Below are 24285 nucleotides of genomic sequence, written 5' to 3' on the forward strand. Positions count from 1 at the left end.
ATTTTCTTTTGTGCTGACTAAAAAAAAAAAAAAGTCCATAGGTCTCTGTAATCTGCAGTGTACTGAATAGACAGATGAAAAGAGATATGATTGAATTAGTAAATAAGAGTGAGCCTTCTATAGGAGCAGATCCTTCTATGCAGGATCTTCAGTTAATCTATTCTTTCTTCATTTCCTCAAGGTCAAGGCAGCCTTTTCCTATAAAGGACAGCAATGCTATGATAATACCTCATATCTGTATAGCAGCTTTTATTTTTTCAAAGGACTTTTTTTCTGTTCTCACAGTATCATTGTTAGGAAAATAGAACAGGTAGGTTATTTTTATATCCTTCAGAGAATTGTGCATACATGCACAGAACAAAACTTATAAAAAAAGGGAAAAAATGAGGAGAAAGTAATGAGTATGAGAATTCAACGAGTATTTAAAATAGATTATTTTTGCTATAGTTAAAAATTCATTGTTATTTTAATATTTTATTATTGCCACTAAAGTATATACAAATCTGTCAAATTCTAAATTTATTATTCACTTGCAAGCACTATAAGAAGAGAGAAATAAATTATTAATTAAATGTGGATGTAGTGTCATGAAGATTTTTCAATCTTTCTTTTAAATCTCCTATAAATCAGTATTGTTTCCTTAAATTTGCGAAAGTATATGTTATAATTGCTTACTTAGTGTTTTCTGAACATCATATAGGTATTTTTTCTACATAAGAAACTCAAAATATATGTGATAATTTACCATATTTTGAAATTAGCATATATGATGATATTCTCTAAATTCATAAAATAAGTCAAGGTAAAGTCATAAGCTATGGAATTTGGTATTTTTTTTACATTAATTTTTATTGGAGTATAGTTGCTTTACAATGTTGTGTTAGTTTCTACTGTACAGCAAAGTGAATCAGCTATATGTATACATATATCCCCTCTTTTTTGGATTTCCTTCCCATTTAGGTCACCACAGAGCATTGAGTAGAGTTCCTTGTGCTATACAGTAGGTTCTCATTAGTTATGTATTTTACACATAGTATCAATATTGTATATATGTCAATTCCAATCTCTCCAGAATTTGATATTTTGAAAAACCAAATTAATAAAAATTTCATGGGCTGATTCATTAAAATATCCAATAATTCTGTGTTACATATAATCAATGACTTGAATAAATCTTAAACTTAATGAATATAATTCAAAACTTTTTTATTTTTTGGACCAGAAGAATACAACGTGATTATTTTGAGAATTAACTGGTTTCTTCTGGACAAATTAAAATCTAAAGATCACTTTTCTGCATATATTCTATTCTTGATGTGTCTAAAGAAGGAAACGGTTAATGAGAATTGCAAAACCTGGAAAAAAAAGGAGACAATAAGAGATCAAAATGTAATCAATAAGAATAATTTGTAAAGCTAATACTATATGATCACCAAAATGTATTCTGTAAATGGAAAAGGGATCAAGGAGAATAAGAAAATTTCAGAGTAAGGTACATATGGTTGTGGATAAGAAGTCTGCAGAATGAGTCTTGTAGGGTAACCCAGCTGTCACCAAGTTCATTTATAGAGGGGGCTAAGGAATAGACTGCTCAGTTTTAATTACATGGGCTATCATTGGGCTAGATGCCTTGATGAACTGCTGATGTTTTGTGTTCATCATCTTTCTAACTTTGTCATCACTCCTACAAAACTCCCTCCTTTTGTTACACGATCATGAAAGGTGGTCTGCAAAGGGTAGATGATAAAATGGAGCACAGATAATATCCCCCATTCAGTCTTGCCTTAAATACCTCAGCATGAATAGAGAATAAACATTTAAAAAGAATGATATCGGTGCTTATAAAAATGTCTTGTTTACCACTATCCTGAGACTAACACTGTTACCAGCTGAAGAGAATTTATGGAACTTTAGGTCAGTGCCTTTGTGGATCAACATAAAATTAAATTTGGTATCCTATTTTGGCCAAACCACGCATTACATATTTATTCCAGCCTTTTAGTCTACACAGTAATAATCTATCCACTCTCACAGTTTCTTTGAATCCACAGCCTTCCCTAGCTTTCATCAGTCTTCACTGAAACTGGAGAATGAAATACTACTTCTGAACCTTGATTCTGCAGTTGGCACCCTGGAGGTCAAGGAATATGTAGATTTGGCTTCCCATTGTATCTCTAACATCTAGTACAGTACCTGACACACAGTACATGTTCTCCCCCCCCTCCAAATTTATTGAATGAATGATTGAGGCAATGAACAAATGAGTATTTGAGTGAATAGATTTACTAATGTCAAACATCAGCCTAGATTTAAGAAATTTGCCAGCTTGCAGACTGCCAAACATGGTCCTCTCACTGCCGAGATATGAAGTATTGATATTTCTAAAAAAATCACAAAGCAATGAAATCACCACCTCCCAGGATGATAACTTATTAACAGACTCCACCCAGGCTGACTTAGGGATATCACCTCCAGTTGGGACCTATTCCTCTCCTGGGTGTGAACAGTCTCAGTGTCCTGGCTCCTATTGGCTTAATTTGTCTGATTAGGTCTCCACCGGGTTGTTCTACAGTTTATCCTATATAGTTTATACTTAAATTTTTTATCTTTAAACATATAAACAAAAGCTTACCTCTGAAGCCAAAAGTCCAAAGTTAATTCCAATTAATGTTAAAGCATTAGTATGATACCATGTGTTGATTTTATTTTCACAACCCTAAGGAAAAGAACTTACTTAGGCTGACTTGGAGATGGAAATTTTTTTTTTTTTGGAAGTGTTTTTATACATAATTCTATTACAAAGAAGAAGAGACACAGAGATTAGTAATTTACCAAAGTCTAAAAAGCAAGTCAATGTCTAACTGGAGACTGAACTTACTAGCCCAGAAAGCTTCATATAATTGCAGGACACCTCGGTTGCTACTTTTAAAGTTGCTAAGATGTTGTCATGTAGTTGAAATCAGAAATTTAGTTTTGAGAGGGATTTGATTTTCTACACGCTACTGTAATTCAGCATACTGCTGCCTAAAGTGATATTTCCCAAATAGGAGAATCTTTTAAGAAACATAATACTCCATTTATCTATGAATGAATTATGTTATTGAAAGATACATCTTAAAAATAGAATAACATCAGTATATAAACTACAAAAGAATAAGAAGTTCTTGGGATGGAAATCCCTAGTTTATCAATATTCTGTATCTGTAAATAGCAGTTGCTACAGATGAACTTCTACTCTTGCTTCTGCCGCCTTTACCTAAACACCATTTTTGTCACTGCTGGGGTTTCCTCCCTCAGTTTTTGCCAAACCTCATGCCTCTTTACTTCTGCTATTGCAGCTCCTTTACCAATCCTACACAACAGAGATTTGTCAAAAGTGCCTCTTTCATCAAAGGATGGTTGAGGAGAAAGTTGATGGTATCCCAAGTTCTAGGAGAACTTATATCACATACTCCAGCAAGTTTAATTAATTTGTTATATAACAAATAATACAATTCACCTTGCTGTGGTTTCATTTTAGTTAAGTTGCTTAAGAACCTAATAACCATGAATGACATTGTTTTTAATATAAAAAATTGCTTAGATTTCTAAAATGATTTGCAAAAAAAAAGGTACCATAAACACTTGGAGAAGCCTTAACTTACATTTACCTCTAGGTAAGTTGCATTTAGTGGCTCATCACAAAACCACTTTCTTAATGTAGAATTTGTGCAAGAACATGGCACCTGTTCTGAATTTTCTTTATTCTTATTCTTCATCCAATCTGTGTAATTGTTTTGGCCACAACACTGTAACTAGAAAAAAGATTCTATAAATTTTACTATAAAATATTGAAAATGCAGTTAATTATATGACTCCTATGCATATTAAAGTGGTTTTGTGATAAATTTATTAATTTATTCTCCATTCAAATGTAGTGAATTAAAACAATAAATATATTTTTGTTTGTTTAATCCATTACCTTGTTGCTGCTATGGTTGATGTTAACCAGAGCTAAAGATCTCTACTCATATAAGTGGGCTATGTATGAATGAAATTGTTATATCTGAATTTACCTTATAGAAGCTCAGGATGAAAGATATACTTGATTTACTAAACCATGTTTAGATCCAGAACTCTTAGAAGAGAGAATCACCTTAGCCACACCTTCTCTTAACTATAACAGTTTTCTTTATAATTTATCCAACATGTGCTGCCATATGTGTTAAATATACATAAAGACTCAAGGTTATTACTACTGTCTTAGGGTATCAAACCTTCCTAAGGTTTGATACCCTGCTATCAGTCATAATGCAATCTGAAAATGCAATACATGTTCAGATCACATACATCAGTGAAAAACATAAGATGAAGAAAATCATTTATAATACATTTAAATTCTCCTAAAAAGCATTTCTGTTATTAAATATACTAAAAATAATAACTATGCTTATGTGAGGCTCTGGTGTAGTAGCTGAGTACAAAATCTAGTGCTAGATTGTCTGGGATTGAATCTTGGCTCTGCCACTTATTAGCCAAGTGATACTGGCTAAGTTACTGAATTTCTCTGACCTTCATCTATAAAACGAAGATAACGGTTCTTAACTCATTGGGTTGGGAGGACTAAATGAGTTAATATATGAAAAGCACCTGTAAAAGGGCCTGGTGCTATTAAATGTTTGCTTTTTTTTTTTTTTTTTTTTGGTATAAAGCACTTACTATGTTCCCATGCTGATCTACTCTTGTAAACAATTTGGCTGACTACACACACTCCCTTACCTTGCCGAGAAAAATCTGAACTGTGAAAATAATAATGCTAACAACATTAGCTAACATTAGTTGCTTACTATGTCCCAGATCCAAGCCTTTCTCTATATTCCCTACATTACTTCCTTTATTCTTAACAACCAGAGGTAGGGGTCATTCTGCCTATCTGTTTTGTTAATATGGTACGTGAAGTTAAGAAGGTTTCTTGGGCTTCCCTGGTGGCCCAGTGGTTGGGAGTCCGCCTGCCGATGCGGGGGACGCGGGTTCGTGACCCGGTCCGGGAAGATCCCACATGCCGCGGAGCGGCTGGGCCCGTGAGCCATGGCCGCTGGGCCTGCGCGTCTGGAGCCTGTGCTCCGTGGCGGGAGGGGCCGTGGCAGTGAGAGGCCCGCGTACCGCAGAAAAAAAAAAAAAAGTTTTCTTATCCAGCATCACAAAGTTACTGCGTGGCAAACCTGATGTTCAGGCTCAAGTGGTAACCACCAGGATACTATGCTGCCAGCAGGGGCTGTGCTTAGACCCTATCTCCCCATGGGGGCGACAGGGTAGATTATTCCACTTGGCAGTAGACGCCCAACACTTTTACACATGAATTCAGGTTAAAATGCACATCAATTAACCCAGAAAAGGAGATACACATTACAAAAGAAAGATAAAACTCAAGATCTGTAAGTTGAGACAATCCTATCCCACCCTGTTGGTTTAGATGAAATACAAGAGCCTCTAATTCCTGTGCCCCATTCCCTGTCCTTCCTTCTCTCCCCATTTCTCAGCATCGGTCACCTTTGGCGTCTAATTTTTAGTTTTACGCTAATTTCATCTTACTGTTTTCTGCAAGGCATTTAGAATCGTCCACTTGGGTATGTCTTCAGGCAAGTCCTTAGATCCATACTCAGAAATGACTGAATCAATTTTATCATGCCATATTTGGTGAACCTGTTGAAAATTTTATTAAAAGTGAAAATTTGATAGAAACTTTCCTTATGGTTCCTCATAAAAAGTATTCAAAGTCAGTTTTTTGTTTTCTAATTATTTCTAGGTGTTTTTTTCTTCCTTATAACTATTTTTAGCCATCAGTGAGTGTGGAGGCCTTTGGTCTTTCACACTGTGATCTATAGGAAGACTACATTAGACTTGGTTTCTGATTAGGGAGAAAGTTATGTGCTGTTCTCCTGAATGTGGAAGGGTTCTACATTTCTTTTTACACCCTCAGGAAAAATTGTGAAAGGCTTTTAAATGGACCAAAAAAAATGACTGAGGATCTTTTCAATGAAAACTAGGTTTTCTCTAGTACACCTTCAGGGTCCTCTGTTTCTACGAGTCTGTACGTTTCCTAGTTTTTAATTTATCTTACAACTTTGTAAGTTGTAGAAAACTGTAGTTAGGCAAATGATTCTTTGTCAGAGAAATGCAGATGAATTTTTCCTGGTGAGGATGGAATCGATCTGTCCCCTTTCCAAGCCTGTTTTGTTTCGGTTTTGTAGTGTCTTCTCTTTGGACTCTCCTTTGAATTGGTTTTTATATCTTAACTGGTTCCTGCATTAAACAAGATGTTAAATAAAATTATTGACCTGTGTCTATTGTATATTTTTACAAGAATTATGATTTTTAATTAAAAAAAGTCTTTTCACAATGCTAAAACAAAAACAATCATGTGAAAGTTTGGAGGAAAACTGCTATTTTGAAATCTAGATTTTGCAAAGGTAGTTTTTAGTAGGAACTTTCTTAAGCATTTAGAAGTTTATATGACTTTCATAACTAATTCCTAACTTGGTCCTGTAAAATAGCAAAAGGTAGAAAGGCCAGGGACTTCCCTGGAGGTCTAGTGGTTAGGACTCTGCACTTCCACTGCAGGGGCAAGGGTTTGATCCGTGGTCAGGGAACTAGGATCCCGCATGCTGCACGGTGAGGCCCCCCCCAAAATGGTAGAAAGGCCAGATATTATTTGTATTTTATGAACACGGATATAGATACTCAGAGAATATGATTATTTGCTTTGTTTACATGAATAAAGAAGAGGAGCTGAGACTTCTAAATATAATTCATTTGGATTCTAGTCTAATAATTTCTCATTGTAATATGCTGTTCTTTAATAATGAAAACTAAATAACTGGTGGGAATACTACAATAATTAAGACATCTGTACAAGTTAAACTTTTACCCACTTACATATCTATGCTTTAATACATTTAAGAAGATTGGAATAAAATAACATGTTATTTAGATCTATAAGTGATCAATTTAACATATTCCCTAAGTTAATTTTTATTTAGAATAGAAAATGATGTTTTTCCATTTTATATTTTTGTGGAGAGGGGGCAGACTTATGTCCTTACTTATCTTCTAAAGCATTACTTGGGAGATTCAGAGTGCATATGAATCACACCTTAGTACATAAGAGTAAAAATGATTTTCATATGTAATCTAGGTGACTACTGTATAAGTAAAATTCCCTCACACATATTCAATATGACAAACAACCCATGAAGACCTAGTGCATCTCCAACACTGAGCTAGGCACTGTAAATGACATAAACTATTTAGAGGCTCATGAGAACTCAGTCCAGTCTGAATGTAGAAAGCAAGTGATGTAAACAAAGCTGCCATCTCTGGGATCAGTTAATAAGTGTTAGAGTGCAGACTCCTTCATTTGGCTATGACGTATTTTAGCATGTATGTTCTCCTTTCAAAGCCTCAGTTTCCTGTCCTAGAAAGAAGGATTTACAATGCATCTCTAGGAGTTGTTGTGAGGATCAATAATATAGTGCCAGTAAAGTGCTTATCACAGTCTCTGGCACATGGTAGTTATTATTAAATGATAGTTCTTATTCTTAACATAGGTAGAGAGGAGTATGTGAATAATACTTAAATAAATATGGGTGCCACTGATTAACTATATTCATGTGTTAAGGGTCCTTAAGTGTGATATTCAGGTTCCATCACCAGGTCCAAAAGTTAGAGGCTGATGGGTTGGGATCTGGTGCTTTGCCACCAAAACAGCTTTATAGGACTTACTTGAGTGTGTGCATACACACACACACACACACACACACACACACACACATTTTGGATATGGAAAGAAGAAATTTTAGCTCCAAATGCCAAACCATTAACAACAGGCCCTAGATAATTAGATATCCAGGATAGATGCCAAGCACAAGAGAGCAAATGAAATTGGAGGGCAATGGTGTTGTATAGGAAAGATTTTGTCGAGGTTTGGCCATTAATTAGCAGTTGATATATAGAAAGAATCTGAAGGCTAGGAAGCCTAGAAATTAATCAGGTTCTCCTTCAAAATCAATTGAGGGAAAGTAGAGAGCTCCCAAATAGCTACTCTATAACAGGAACTTTATAATCGTCAGTTAATGATAACTCTATAAGGTAGGTAGATGAAGACATAGGTTCAGGGATGTTAAATGGCTTGTTGTTATCTAGTCACATGCCGATCTGTATGACTTCAAGTCCATGCTCTTATTGCTACAGGAGAGTCTCCCATGAGACAAAGTCAGACCTTGACTGTAGTGAAACACTGACATTTCTTAAAGAATTAAAAGTCTGTAGGCTGTAATAGGTAAGTTTTGCTACCAAAAAGGTTTTTCAGGTAATTTATTATGTGCTTTTTTGAACTTGACTTGAAAAATATAAATCTTGTTCTAGTTAACTGTATCACTCATGACCATACCTGTACAAAATATATGAATTATTCAATAATCTTATTTAAATGAAATTGCTAAATTTAAAATTTGTACAAATCTAAAGGTATTTCTTTACAAAAATAGAATATAGTACAGTGATGGAGTCAGTAGTGGCAGCCAGGGTTGGCTGGGGGGCCAATTTTGGATATCCCACAATAAGCATCATCTCCTCTTCCCCTACATTCTTTGTTATTTACAACATTCTCAATCTTCTGCAGACAGAGTTAAAGACAAGTTCTCCTAGCCCACCATTCCAATCTGACCCCTGTCCCCTTCCTATATGGAATTCTAGTACTTCCATTGAATCCTTTTTTTCCCCCAAAGACATTTACCTTTAGCTTTTAATGTAGGTTTAGGTCTCAATAATCTAAAGTATCTGCTTTTCTTTATTTTTCAAATGAAAGGATGATGTTTCCATACCTCCTCTTTCTTTGTGAAGATGAGTGCTGAAAGTACAACTTGAACACCGAAGGCCCACATTAACAGTACTGCATACTAAAACAAAAGAAACACAGAAATGAGAACTATGCTCCTAATATATTTTTAGATGCTACAATGATGGGAAAATGCACATCACATGAAATGTACAGTCTTAAAATACATAGGTATTGCTGAAGTTTCCTGTTCTCATACATGAGTGAAATTATTGAAACAAAAGGCAAAGAAAAAAAATCAGTGAACATTTGGATGAGAGTAAGATAGAAAGAAGTGATAGTGCTTCATGAGAACCCTAACAGACTACTTGGTCTAATGGAGTTGATGATGATACCTTCTTCATTCAGATCTAAAACTGTCATAGAGGGGAACTTAAATATCTAGACCTCCACTTACACCATTCTGCTACCAGTGGAGAACTCACTAAATTGTGACCTACCATGTAAACTATTCCATCATGCACAAAGTAACAACAGCAACAACAATAAAAATAGTGAGAAAGTAACAAAGGCAACGGCAATAGTAAAGTTAATCTGTATGCACATTTGGACTATTTCTTTGAAAACTGAAAATACTTCTATCCAAAGCCAAACAAAATGATTTTCACATTATTTGACTATTTTCTTTCTTTTTAAACATATGGCCACTGCAATCTTCTTCATCATAGCAGTGAATAGTGATACATATTATCTAGAATTCAAAATAATTTTAAAAGTTAGCAGTCTGAATATTTTACTATCTAAAATATCAATATAAGCAAGGATGATTTACTGTTAGTATTCTTAGTTTCACCTATTTGAAACATTTAGTACTTTAAAATAGTCCATTAAAATTGCTTACTTGACAAATATATTTCCTATTTTCAGAGACAAAAATATGGTCTTTAGATCCATTTAGAAGTTTAGATTTTTAATACTTCTACACACAACACCTTACTTAATCTTCACTGCCAAGGGATAGTAGTGAAGACAGGTAGAGAAAGGGAAAACTGCGCAAAACAATTGTTTTAAAGAAGTCACTGGGTTTCTTTTCAATGGCAAGCTGCTTATTGTCTGTGGACCCTCCCAGGTTTCTGATTCAATGGGAGTATGAAATATTACCTTTGACTAAACTATTATTCAACTCTGCAAAGAGTTAACTTATACAACTCTGATAGTAATACAAAAGTTTCCATAGCAATGCAAATGATTACTATTCATGAAAATGCTAATGAATAGTCTATAGAGAATATAAATCTCCACAAGCTTAATTCTTATTTAAACTGGTTGTTACTTCTTACTGGTTCCTCTATTAATTAATTATATAAATAAAGTCTCTGATACATGCTCAGTTTCATATAGGTGATTCATGATTTTACCTTTGAAAATTATTTTTTAACAGCAGTTAGATATTTACAGAAGAAATATTCAGTGTATTTATATGTTATTAGCACTTAGCACAGTGAGAGACTGCTGGAGAACTTTTAACAGGAAAGTGAAATTGTCCCAAGGAGTTAAAATGCAAAAGTAATATCTATTTGACTAGAGTAGGAGCATGCAAAATCACCTTTAAGCCAGAGAATAGTGTTTAGGCCTATATAAGATTTGCCCATAGCTTGACTATGTGAATTAACATGGTTAAAGAAAAAGTGTGTCCATCAAAAAAGTATTGGTAAATTCAGAGGAGAATAGCAAAAGTGTCGTGATTACAGAATGTTGCAATACTCTTCCATGGACCGTCCGGAAGGGAGAATGGTATCTTGGCTTCAGGATCTAAGCTATCACGTCCTAGTAGCATGTATATTCCTTATGATGGGGTCTGTCAGGCTTTCTTAGTCACAGTCCATTAATACTTGAATTACATGAGGCAGAAACTTATAAGATGTTTATGTTTTTCTCCCTCAAGTTGCCTCCTTCCTTTCCCATCCTCAAACCACAACATTATATTAATAGCAGGCTCTCTGTCTCCTTTACCTAAATGGGAATTTGTGGCAAGGAGAAAATTAAAATTTTCCTGCAAATCATTTCTTTCCTGGTTTCCATATCCAAAATCAGAAGCCCCATGAGAAAATTATGTTATAGGCCCTGGGAGAAGAGAAAGATAAAATTTGAGAATAGAGGTTGTGCCTTTGAGGAGAGTAAGAAGAGAGAGTGAAGTCTTTTTTAGACTAAAAAGATTGTGAGACTGATCCTAGAGTCTGCAGATTCTCAAAGCAATGGGGGCTAGCACTTGGCTTCCTGGCATTGCCATGGTAAGGAGGCAAGACCCAGAGGGAAATGAAGGTGTGGTTTCCAGTGTTGCCTAAAATGTCTCTGCCATGGGTAATATTCAAATAATAATAGGCAGCAATTATTAAAAATAGGCAGTAACGAATTCCTCTGTCAGGCATGACTCCTTTAATTGCTGTGTCCTTGGCAGGGCTGAATGTCTCAGGTCTCAGGGAAGGGGAACTGCAGGAAAGGAACTGAGGTAATGGTTAATTACCAATCCTTCACAAAAGAATTTCACCGATATGCCTGTACTGGTATATACTGGATGAAGAACAGCGCTGCCTTTGCTGTCCTAGGCCATTCAACCAGCAGAATATGTAGTCCTGAAGGGAACACATCAGCTGGGAAAGTGAGTGCTTTCATGGTAACTGGTGTAGACTGATAAACAGAAGCCAAAGTGACCACCCAGACTTTCAGCACTACATAAGAGCTAAGTATCTCTGCATTCTTCCTGGCAAGAGGGGCACAGTTGGATACATTTGAATTTCCTATCTGCTTCACAGGAAAGTGCCTGTGAATTAAAACTAATTTGATTTAAAGAAAATGTTAAAAGCTATATTTTACCTGAATCCACTGATTGTGATCCATACCTATCCCACGTATGATAAATGGCTCACGTTCATTATAATTTACCTTTTCATGTTATATGCCTGCGGAGAGATAGTGTGCGAGCCAGATGCCAGAGTCTGGCCCTCTCAGCAGTTGTATTTCTTTTTGTTAAATTATAAATTGTGATCTCAGTTACAAGTTAGCTTCCCACACGGCACACCCACAGGGAGAAAATGTGCCGACTATAGGCCATGTTTCCTTTTCTCTGCTAAACTTCATTGTTCGTTGCCTTTAACATACTGTATTCTGATTTTAGTATTCAGATTTAAGTTTGGTTAATTGTAGTTCACCCTAGGAGATGGATTCTTATTGACTCTGTGTTCAAAATTAATATCTAAGTGTGTAAGTGTTGAGGTCCAGATTTAGTCCGTGGGAAACTCACCAAGAAAATTCTACCTAGAAAAGATTCTTGGGCGGGGGCACTTCATGGCCTTATTCCCAAGAGCACATTGTACTGCAGTGTTACAGTGACCTAAATCATTCTTGCTCACGTGTGTGACTCAAACACTGAAAATCAAAGATACAGATTCAGGCTACCGAAATGAAATACGTGCCAGAATTAGAAGCCATCTGATTTCACCGTGAATTCCCAAATAACCGAAGAGACAAAGAAGAACAGTAGCAGAACCAGTTCCAATCAAAATTCGAAAAATATATACTATCAAGTGATTATTTTCATCTGTGGAATCCACAAAACAGCTATTATTAAGTGACATTTGTTTTCTATTTAATAATAAATGCAGCAACCCAAGGTTTCCTAGGCAGCTGTCAACAAACCACTAGGATTCTCTTTCTCTCTTTTTTAACCTCATTCTGGCACCTCTTACTTGCTCTTAACAACTTTTCTTCCTTTAATGACATGATAGAGAATTTCTTCAATCTCAGAAGGTCCCTTTAACTTTACCTTATCTTTATTGTCTTCTATGAAAGAAGATGACTTTTTCTAGGGTGAATTCTTCTATGTCTAATGTACCTCCAAACATTTTTATATTCATTCATTCATTCATCAAAAATATTCTGAGTACTTAACACATGTGGGTTAAGTTTCCCATGTCTGAAACCCTGAGTTTATTGCTAATATGGTCCCGTTAAAACTGTATTTTATTCTCTCCCCATCTAGACTGAACTGTCTGTGCTAGAGACTATATATATTTATATAGTCAACAGGCTAACTGTTAAATGCTTAGTGCTATGGCACAGATGTAGTGCTTAACAATTTGTTTTTAAAGCGAGATAAATAAATTAAATATGCCCTAGATTTTATGGGAGAAGAGTAGAGGCAATGGGCAGTGGTGTGCTGGAACCAGATTGTTCTGGCACATAAAAGCCAACTGTTAAATTTTCACAAAATCTGTAAACCAACTCAGTCCACACTGGCACCTTGAAATTGGCCATCATGGGATTATTTAAACCACAGAAATCAGCAAATACCATAAACTGAGACTCCATCCCAGGACATTTATCAGCACACCACTGGGTATAAGAGCACCTAATCTAGTAGGGGGAGAAGGTGAAGATATGCAAGATTACTGGAGAAGGTAACACCTGGGCTTAGGCTTTAAGTTATAATTGGAAGTCTCTAGGTTGGAATGGTGGAAGCATTCTAAGACACAGAATGGTGCAGTGTGTGTAGGAAACTCAGCCTTGCTCGCATTTACAGTTTCAGGCAGGTGAGACTGGGAAGGTTTGCAGGGGTCAAATTATGAACATTCTATGTGCTGTTTTCTAGTCTTCCTCACTGGAATTACGCTCCATGAGGACAGGCCCTTTATCTTTCTTGTACACTTCTGTATCCTCAGCTCATGGGATAGTGCCTAACGATGTGATATCTATCTATATATAGATAGATGATAGATATATTTATATGTCTATATCTATCTATCTATCTATATAAAATCTCTTTATCCATTCATCCACTGATGTACATTTAAGTTGTTTCCATAGGGAATATTTTATTTCTAATCATGTGATGGTGACAGGATATGGTAACTGAGTTTTAAAAGAGATTATTTAACTTGGGCAGTGAAGCTATTTTGATCTCCATTATCCTTTCAAGTTTATAGATCTGTAAAAGTCCAGAGTCAGCAGAACAACCGCAATCTTCCATTTCTCTCATCTCTCCTGCCCAAAGTTCCTAGATCTCTCTCTCAAAATTCCCTCTCCTTTATGGTCTTGGATTTAAGTCTTATTATTTAATAAGGTGCTTTTATAACAATTGGCAAAGACTTTCTGAGGAAAAATTGGACAGTACTTAATGAATTTTAGAGAAATACTGCCACCTGCTGAATAAATCATGCATGCAATTGTTTAACACTGAATTCCTTGTTTGATTTAGAGAAAGGAAAATAGATACATACCCAAAGCTGTGAAAAAATTATTTCTATCTAATAAAAGCCATGCACCAAATCCCATGAGTAAAAGTCCAAGAACCTACAAAAAAAGATAGCCAATACTTATTTTTGAACTAATTGCCAATATAAATGCACATTTTCTTTACTAAATAATTATGAAGATACTTACCAAAAAAGCTCCATTAATGAGGTTAAGAAAGTATTTAAAAATTAATGTTTTGTTTTTCCTTAACATTCTTTTTCTCCCCATATACTGATGATTCTGAAAAGATAAACACAACTTTTACAATAAACACTCACCACAGTAATAACTTTAAATAATTCTGCCTACTCACATCCTTTATTTGCATATTTTTCTTCTCATACCAGCGGTCAGTAAAACATTCCCCTTTGCTCTCCTGAATATAAGGAAATACTGAAGATGTCTTGAAACTGTACCTTTCTTTCTTTATCTGCATTTTTTGGCCAGGCAGTCGAGAGCAAGAGGGCATTTTTAGAACATGTCAATAGCTGCCTTACTGAACTCCTTGCAGTTTTCAGAAAATGAAATATTTTATTTTGTTTACAGTCATAACACACCTTGTTCTCCTTGCTAGAAAACTTTCCTTTACATCTGACTGTCCTCTTTCCCAGAATAATGTTAACTCTTCCCAGAATAATGTTAACTCCTCACTGAGGTCTAGCCTTGGAAGCCTTTCCCTAATCTCTATTTGTTGCCTATTTTCATCTTTACTTGTCTTCCTTCCCATGTAGACTCTGAGGTCTTTAAGTGGAGAGAGTAGATCTTGTATACCATTACAACCCCGAGTCTAACACATGGTGGGTACAATAGCAATAGATATTTATTGAATGAATGAATCAATGAATAGGTGAATTAAATGATTTAATGAGCTTACAATTTACTTTGGTATACAGTGTAAGGAAGGGAACTAATTTAAGGTGGTTTTAAATAAAAATTATTTTCCAGATAACCAATTTTCCTAAAACATTTATGTAAAAATCAATACTTACCGGTTTTGGTGCTTGGTCTATTAGATATGGAGGTTTTACATTTTCTTGGGTATGTTTCTGGGTTTTCTTTTTTCCTTGGTTGTTTCAATTCTAGCTGGCTCAGTATTTTAAAAAATATCGTAGTTTACAATGTTTCAATACATGCAGTACATAATTGACCTGGTGAAAGTGAAACAGTATACAAGCCCTTGTGTCCCTGTCCTTTGAAGTAAAAGGCTTTTGTTTTAGCCTCCCAGGCCTCCCTTGAGTCTCAAAAGGCTGACTCAAGAGTTACTGATTGGGAAATGTGAAGATGTAGAAACAAAGAAGAGCTGTTGGGCTGGGGAACTGGTAACAATTTAGACTATAAATCTGCTACATAGCAGAATCATCCAACCCCCAGTTCCCTGAAAGACACTGATAAAGGCCTGACACACATTCCTAAGTTGTTTTTATAGGAAGCAGACCCCCACCAGATGAAAACTGCTGACATATGAACATAGACCCTAGACTGGTGGAAACCAGAAGGTTGATGATGCTTGAAACTTCACCTTGATGCCAACCAAGCAGAGAACTGTGCACGAGTTCATCATGCACCCTGCAACCGTCTCCCTCATACTGCCTTTAAAACCCCTTCCCTGAAAGCCATGGGGGACTTTGGGTCTTTTGAGCAGGAGCTGCCTGTTCTCCTTGCTTGGCACCTTGCAATAAATGCCGTACTTTCCTTCAGCACAACCTGGTGTCAGTAGATTGGCTTTACTGCGTGTGGGTGAGCAGACCCAAGTTTGGTTTGGTAACAAAAGCAGAGTTAGTAGGACTAACTTGAAGCTGTTTGCCCCTAGTTAGGAAGAAACCCAATCCATTTGTTGAACTGAAAGATGCCTTAGAAAGTGGATAAGTAAGAGATGTCTAGGTTAGCATCCATGCACTTCCCTCCCTACTTCAATCCAAGGCCATATTCCTCCTAAAAATTTCCAAGGTACTTCTTCCCAGCTTCAGGAGTCTCTCCAGGGTTTATCTTCCACCCTCTGCTTCAAACTCTCCTGCTATCATTTGGTTTCTTCAGTTTCTGCCTCTAGTCTTATTCCTGGATTCCTCCAGTTCCTGGATTATTTGGATGGGACACTCAGTTGGAAAGACTGCTTGATTTTTATTTCAGTTTCTTTGCAAGATGTTGTAGATCTACATTTTGGCTTCAATTCTATTTACTGCAGCATATGAGAAAGCTGTGATCCTCGTCCTACAGTCTGAATGAGAAGTTAAGCCCAAAGACCTAGCCTCTGTTTTTCTATGAATGAGAAAGAGAAAGAAGACTAATGAATGAGATTTCTGCAGTGATTCTGGTGTGAAATGTTGAAGGCAGAGGATTGACTGTTGATTTGACAATAATTAGCAGGGTTGAGTCAAGGCTAAAATGTTTTGTCAAAGGACCCAGATACGAAACTAAACTGAAGTTTATTCTCTCTCAGTCCAAGATGGGTAATGGGTTCTCTACTGGGAAATCATCTTAGGAACATGGCACTTTCTCCAGCCTGTTCAATATATGGCTCCCAAATTTGCTCAAGGTGTAATCCTTTACAGTCAGCAGAAAGAAAGAGGATGAGTAAACTTAGGCGAGCATCTTTTAAGCAAGTGAGGTGGAAGTTGCATACTTCTCTTCTGCTCATATTCCATTGGCGCATAGCAATTAATCACATGGCAATTCTCAGTTGGAGGCAGAGGTAACTATGTGCCCAAGATGAAGGAAAGAAGTGATTTAGGGTGGGAAAAGCCAAATAAAATGACCGATAGATAGGAAAGGGCAGTAAAAAGATAATTAGAGGGAGAAAAAGAGGGTTTTGATACATTTCAATATGCTTTACTACAAGCAAGAAAGAATCAAAGATGATCAGAAAGATTTTTTACGATGGGAAAATAAAAGAATAGTGAGAATCACTGGAATTGTTTGAAAAAATTTCATAAATTCCATAAATTTAATATTTAATAATTGGGTTTGAATTGGTAAAAGATACCCTTGTGGTTAAGCAATGGAAATGGAGTGCAGGTAAGTGGAGAGCATAAGCTATGCAGAACTGGGAGTCATCCATAGAGAGCTGATATCTTGGGAATAAATGAAAGAGATGAGCGATTAACTATAGATAAAAATGAGCAGAGGGGCTTCCCTGGTGGCGCAGTGGTTGAGAGTCCGCCTGCTGATGCAGGGGACACGGGTTCGTGCCCCGGTCCGGGAAGATCCCACATGCCGCAGAGTGGCTGGGCCCGTGAGCCATGGCCGCTGAGCCTGCACGCCCGGGGCCTGTGCTCCACAATGGGAGAGGCCACAACAGTGAGAGGCCCGCGTACTGCAAAACAACAACAACAACAACAACAAAAAATGAGCAGAGGTTTGATTGTAGAGAATGATATAATTAGGAATTTGGATTTTTTTTAAAGCAGACTTTAAGAAACGAGAAAATAAGCAAAGTATGATTTCATGGAAACCAATCGAGGAAGAAATTTCTAAAATAATGTTACATGAAACAGATGTCAAAAGGAAGAGAATTCTGTACTCTCAAAGTCAGCTGACTTGGTTAAGGAGGATGTTCATGGTAACTTCAAACAGTAGGGTTTTAGTCCATTTGGGCTGCTATAACAAAATACCACAGATTAGGTAGTCTATAAACAACATACATTTATTTCTCACAGTTCTGGAAGCTGGAAGTCTGAGATAAAGATGCAAAGTTTCAGACTTCTTTTATCCTCACATGACAAAAGGGAGCTCTGTGGGATCTCTTCCTAAGAGCACTAATTCCATTCATGAGGGATACACCCTCATAAACTAATCACCTCCTTTTAAAGGCACCATATTCTAACACCATCATATTGGGTGTAAGGACTTCAGCATGTGAATTTTGAAGGGATACAATCGTTCAGACCACAGCAAGCAGTTCAAGTTAAAGAGTTAGAACACAACAAACAAGGTGTCTTAGCAACGAGCCAAGGAAGCCTATAGCAACGTTTGCATAGAATGGTAAGAGATGGTCACGTGTGATCTTTTCAGCCACAAGCCCCACATACTAAAAACAACATCAATGAAAATGAAGATTTGCTTACACAAAGATATGCAAGTTCGTGCAGTTCCTAAGTAAATATTTGTAGTGTGGTAGACTTGTATTTTATTTTGCTATAGACAAAGAATTTTTTTACCTAACTCAAATAAGGTCCTGGTATGGTATTTCTTTGGTTCATTTCCTGATTAGTTAATAAATGGTCCAACAGCAGAGATATTTTTTAATAGTATAAATGCTATAGGGAAGGACAATTTACAGTAATTCACCTATTCATAGGTGTCATTTTCACTAGTTAAATAATACTCTAAATTACTGTTCTTAAGTTCCTTCTCAGTGCCAGGAGATGGGAACACAAAAAATGAATAAATAAGACAAACTGTTAGGGAATCAAGTATTAAAGCCTGTGGCCAACTCTGAACTGTGTTGGGGGTGTGGGGACTGAGAATAATGGAGCTGGGAAGTTTCAGAAAGGCAATGAATTTGAGATAATCCTTGAAGGATGACTAAGAGGGTCCCAGTCAGGCAAACACAGGGTAGAGGCAGCAATTTTCAAGACAGATGGAACACTGCGTTCACAGGCTTTAGAGTGAAGTGCACAAGGGCGTGGGTAGAGTGGCAGGAGATGAAAGATAAGGCTGGAGAAGTAGACTCAGTAAAGATTGTGAGGGATCATGTGTGCTTTGCTAAGAATTTGCAAATAGTCATAGATTGTAAATCAGTTCAACTTGAAACTATTGTTTAACTAGGCAGCGTTTAGCAAAAATCTCTTTAATTGCACTCCTCCTAGAAATTATAGCCGAAAGTGGATTATGTTATTTTGTCCATAATCCTTTAACCTGAGTAGGTTTTTTTTCTTTTTAATAAGTAACTTGAAAGTATGAGTTGTAGAGACATGCACCACGGATTAATTTATCTTCAGAAGAACTTCCAATGTTTTTCTTTTTTGCTATCAATTTGTTTGACAAGGTAAGCATTAAGAAGGAAAGCAATTCAGACAATATCTTCAAATTAGTTGTTTAAAATTAGTTTTAGAAATTAATTTATTACTAATGGATTTGATATTCTTTGGGAAAAGTATGAATAATTTCATAATTACAAACAAAATTTTAAGAGTTTTTAATGTGAATTTCAACATAATGTTAGTCTGAGCATTTTAAATGAAGAGTTTGATAGTTTATAAATCAGCAACAAAACTAAACTAGAAAAAGAAAAAATGTTACTTGAGCATGGACTTTAATAATGAAAATACCCAAAATTTAATTCTGAAACCAGAAGTAGTTTATTTTTGAAAATCATTATCTTTCTTAAACGAAGAACTAATGTGTTTTTTTAATATCAAAAGTCTACTGGTTTCTCACTCTATGTTATTAATTCTTAAGTTGACACAATACATTTTATTATTCAGTTGTTACCAGGAAATATAGTCTATTTTCTTTCAAAGGTTCAATGAAATTGTTTGCTTTTAGCTTATTGTATATCAGATATCTTCTACAATTATGCTTAACTACTTCCCCTTGGAATTTAATGCTTCATTTGCAAACTTCAAAAAAATTAAAATCAGGGATATCCGTTATTAATTAAAATGAAATTTTACATTTTGTACACTGTGCACCCAAAAAAGAAACTTTGATGAATTTTTAAGTTAACATTAAATATTATGATATATACTTAAACTTCAAGTTTTATATTAAAAGTGTGTGTCACCGTCAATATTTTACAGTAAAACATATTACAGAAAATAATTTTTCAAATTTCTCACCCCACACATCCATTCACTTAGAAGTTTTTCATAACTGATTTTGATAATTGCGTGATAATTGATTGATTTTTTTTTCTTTTTTAAAAGAAACTGTTGTCACGGAAGGCAAACAATTTATTGGCATTTTTTCCATACTTCCAGTCCCCACAAATCACTATTCAGGGTTAAGGTTTTGTGGAATGTACAATTTACACATGGGCAACTCAACATGTACTAGATGCACATAATAAATGTAGATAGGTCAGAAACAATTTAAAGGTCAGGCTACCTCTGCTTGGGTAATTGTAACAAAGTGTCCTTTTTTATTAAATATTTTCCAAAATTATTTAAATATTAAAACGTACCTGAAAGGAATTTTAAATTCCTTATCCCGCTCCTGAGATGAAGCGTTCGTTCTGGTTTCGAGTAGAGATAGTTTGTCCTACTGGGGCACCGGTAAGGTCCATCTTCCTTGGGATTGGCAGTTGCCGTGGTTACTCTTTGTTTGGAGGCTCCGGGCGCTGTTTTCCAGCAAAGCCGAAGCTTTAGCTGCGGCTGGGTGAGCCGAGACCCCTCAAGGCCGTGGTTGGTGTAGGGGGAAGCGAGGCAGAGTTGCGGGAGCGCAGGCGGAGCCGGGCCCCTCTCCGCGGCGGCCAGGCTTTAGGCGAAGCGGGGACCGCGCGCCCAGGGGGTGGCTGAGCGAGTCTGTGGAGCCAGAGGCTCCTTTCAGTTTTGAAGATTTGTGGTAGTTCATTCGGAACTTGAAGAACTACAGTTGAAAGGTGGAGTTCCTTAAAATTTCCCATTTTTGGCAGCTTTAGCCAACTCCAAGTGGTGTATTGTCAACTTGAAGTAGTTTACTGTAGCCTGTTTGCAATGGGATCCATCTCGGGCTGCCCTGTCCTATCCTGTAACCACCGGCTACAGGTGGCTATCGAGGGCTTAAATGCAGCGAGTGCGAATTGAAATGTGCTGTAGGTGTAAAATACACATCGGATATTGAAGAATTATTTTACAAAACAAAAATGTAAACTTTGTAATTATATTGGCCTTATAATTAATAATTTTCTATTGATTATATGTTGAAATATTTGGATATATTGGATTGAATTAAATATATTATTAAAATTTCACCTGTTTCTCTTTACATTTAAAAAATTTGCTACTACAAAATTTAAAATCAAATATGTTGCTCAAATATGTAATTGGGCAGGGCTGATCTAAAGAGCCAGTAGATGAGCAGAGAGGGACATATAATGAAAATGTCTCCTTTACCCTATTCTCCCGCCTTTCTTTCTATAGAAAGTTTTGTGAATCTGTACATTCTGCTTTATAGCCATGTTTTAAAAAAATCTAATTTTCCACCTAGCAAAGCTTTTGAATCGCATTTTAATTGTTTGATTACAGGTAGCATTTTGCACTGGTTCTGGTTTTATTTTGTTTTCTTTTGGAAGAGGGAGGTTATGAGTAAAATTGAATATCTTAAAATTAGCTTTTAAAGTTATAAAAGTAATACATATTCATGATAAAAAAATCACTCAACATAAAGGTATGAAATGAAAATTAAAAGTTCCTCAATTTCTTCCAGAAAGCTTCTGTCTAAAAAAAGTATGTGTACGTGCATATAGTTATGCAAAAGAGATGTTATTCTCTGTAGTTTTCAGCCACTTGCCTTTGTTCAATTATTTCTTCTTGGCTACCTTTCCACAGGAGTACAGTAAATGTACCCATTTTTTAAAGGACTTGTGTAGTATTCCATTCTATGGATTTATCATAATTTATTTAACTGTCTTCTTAGTACTTAGGATATTTTAAAATAAATTTTTATTGAGGTAATTATAGATTCACATCCAGCTTAAAGAAATAATGCAGAAATACCTCTTATACACTCTGTCCAGTGTCTCCCTAGGGTAATGCTTTGTTAACTCTAGTATAATATCACGACCAGGATATTGATATTGGTATAATCTGCTAATCTTATTCGGATTGCCTCAATTTTATTTGTATTCATTTGTGTGTGTATTATGTAATACACTATTTATCATCTGAATATGTTCACTAATTAACCACAGTCAAGATACTGAACAGTTCCAGCACTACAAGGATCTCTCATGTTGCCCCTTTATCACCATAACCACCTTCCTCCAATCCCATCCACTCCATTAGTGGCAATCACTAATATGTCCTCATTTTTATAAAATTTTAGTTTCAGAAGTGTTATGTAAATGGAATCATATAGTCTATTACCTTTTGCTGTGGGCTTTTTACTAAGCGTAGTTCCCTGGAGATTCATTGGTATCGTGGCATATATCAATGGTTCATGCCTCTTATTGCTGATGGTATGGAGGTACTAGAGTCCGTTTAACTATCCACCTATTGAGGGATATTTTGGTTGTTTCCAGTTTGGGACTATTATGAATAAAACCGTTGTGAACATTTGTTTTGGTGCGAGCATAAATTTTCATTTATTAATGAAATCTTCATAAATTTTCATTTCTCTGGGATAAATGCCTAAGAATGTATGCAATACATGGAGATCAGTCGAGTTAAATCATTTACGTGTGAAAGAAAGATACGTGATATCTATAGCTAGAGGAAGGACAGGCACAGGTATTGTGTGGGGTTTTTTTTTTTTTTGATAGGAATGAACTGATTTTGTTTATGGAGGTAGTGGCAGTGGAATACAAATGTATGGCAAAGTAGTAAACAGAAGGAATAGTGGATGGAGCAGACAGTTCAGTAGGTAAGAAGTTGTCAGATTCAGAGCATAAGTACAGGATTACACTTTATTAGGAAGAGGGTCTCCTCTCCTAATAAGATTAGAGTAAGAAGAGACTTCAGGAAAAGAAATAGGAAAATGAGGATGTTTCATTTTCTCTGTTAACTAAACTATAAACTCTATGAAAACAGGTTACTTATTTAATCAGTGTATTTGTAGCACCTAGCACTGTTGTGGATGCATCTTGTAGCCTCCCAAAAAGTTGATTTTGAGATGAATGAGTAAAAGATGGAAAATAAAGAGGAAGGGAGTGGAAGGAGGGATGGAAGAACAGAGAGCATGGAGGAGGGAAGGAAGGAGGAAGGAAGGAAAGAAAAAAAGGAAGGAAGGGCCAGGAAGAAGACAGCAGTGGAAAGGCCAGGGACTGGAGGAAAGAATGAAAGTTTGGAATAGTCTGGAAAATAAAATAAAAGCTGACTAGTACAATATTTTTCAACCTTTTTTTTTATACCAAGACCCACAGTAAAATAAACAAACAAAAATTTTCATTGCAGATCATGGACACATGCATACATATACATGTACTTATAATTGAAACAAGTTTTTTTAAACAACTTTTACCTGTAGTATATGTAGTGCACTTACAGTTTCTTTTTTGACCTATCCTAACTTTTCCTATTCTATCCTATCATTTAAACTAGATGATCAAGAGCTACTAAATTAATTTATTGATCCACGGATGGGTCACCATCTGCAGTTTGAAGACTATTGGACTAGAAGTTGTTCAAGGGATTGCTGGACAGATAATGAGCTTGACTGAGTTTGGATACCATTTGACAGTGGGAAAAGCACTGGCTTTGGATTCAGGATCTCTGAATTAGGATCCTGCTTCCATTACTTACTAGCATCATACTATGGCAGTTAAGTAACCTCTTCCAACCTTGATTTTCTCACCTATACAATGACTATAATGACCTTTAACCCATTAAGTTATCAATCACTCAAGTGTCTTCTAGTGCCTGGTTTGTCACAGGTACTTAATACATGGAAGCTAATGATGGTAGTTAACGATGATGATGTGAAGACCTACTACAATGTACTGCTTGACCCATATCCATTACAAGCATTAGAGATTTAAATGAAATAAATATTGAACTTATAAGCCATGTATTAGCCATTATTGCAACATGTTATTGTTGGTTAAAACATGTGGCTATCTGGTGGAATTAACAACTCTGATTTAATGAGTAGAAACTAACCACATGTTTCCCCATATATATAGACATAGGTTGTTCTCTTATAAGTATTTTAATCTCTGAATACTCAAGCTGTTCAGAGGTATTTTGCCATTAATTATTACCATGAAAATGAATTTTAGTGTGAAGTTTCTTGGTTCAGAAAGGTAAGCCAGTTCATTCCATGTAACTTTTCCTTTAGAGAATTTAATAGTACTATTAGAGTTGATCATTTTGTAGTCAAAACATTAAAGAAATAATGAATGAATATAGGGAGAAAACATTTTCTTCAATATATAGTACAGCCATGATAAGTTGTGAGAAAAGTTTGTTAAACTAAAGCTATGTTAAACTAAATTTTTACCTAGAGCATGTTGGATTGGTAGGGCACATTAAAGAACCTATAGTTTTTACCAGCATTTAGCCTCTTCAATTTTCTTTAAATGGTTTTGTGTTTTATTATGAAGG

The 24285-nt window shown here is 35.8% G+C and overlaps 1 protein-coding gene across 1 annotated transcript; it reads right to left on the minus strand.

Moving 5' to 3' along the window:
- Window positions 1-1286: 1286 nt before the first annotated feature.
- On the minus strand, window positions 1287-14320 carry TSPAN19 (tetraspanin 19; the record flags this gene model as incomplete). Its single annotated transcript, XM_082849596.1, has 8 exons — window positions 1287-1355; window positions 2633-2716; window positions 3651-3794; window positions 5572-5682; window positions 8862-8936; window positions 12289-12413; window positions 14092-14164; window positions 14255-14320. 8 exons carry the CDS (start codon window positions 14318-14320, stop codon window positions 1287-1289), a joined length of 747 nt encoding a protein of 248 aa, XP_082705722.1.
- Between the last annotated feature and the right edge of the window lie 9965 nt (window positions 14321-24285).

This window comes from Leucopleurus acutus, assembly GCF_964270905.1.
Source record: "Leucopleurus acutus genome assembly, chromosome: 11".
Lineage (NCBI taxonomy): Eukaryota > Metazoa > Chordata > Mammalia > Artiodactyla > Delphinidae > Leucopleurus > Leucopleurus acutus.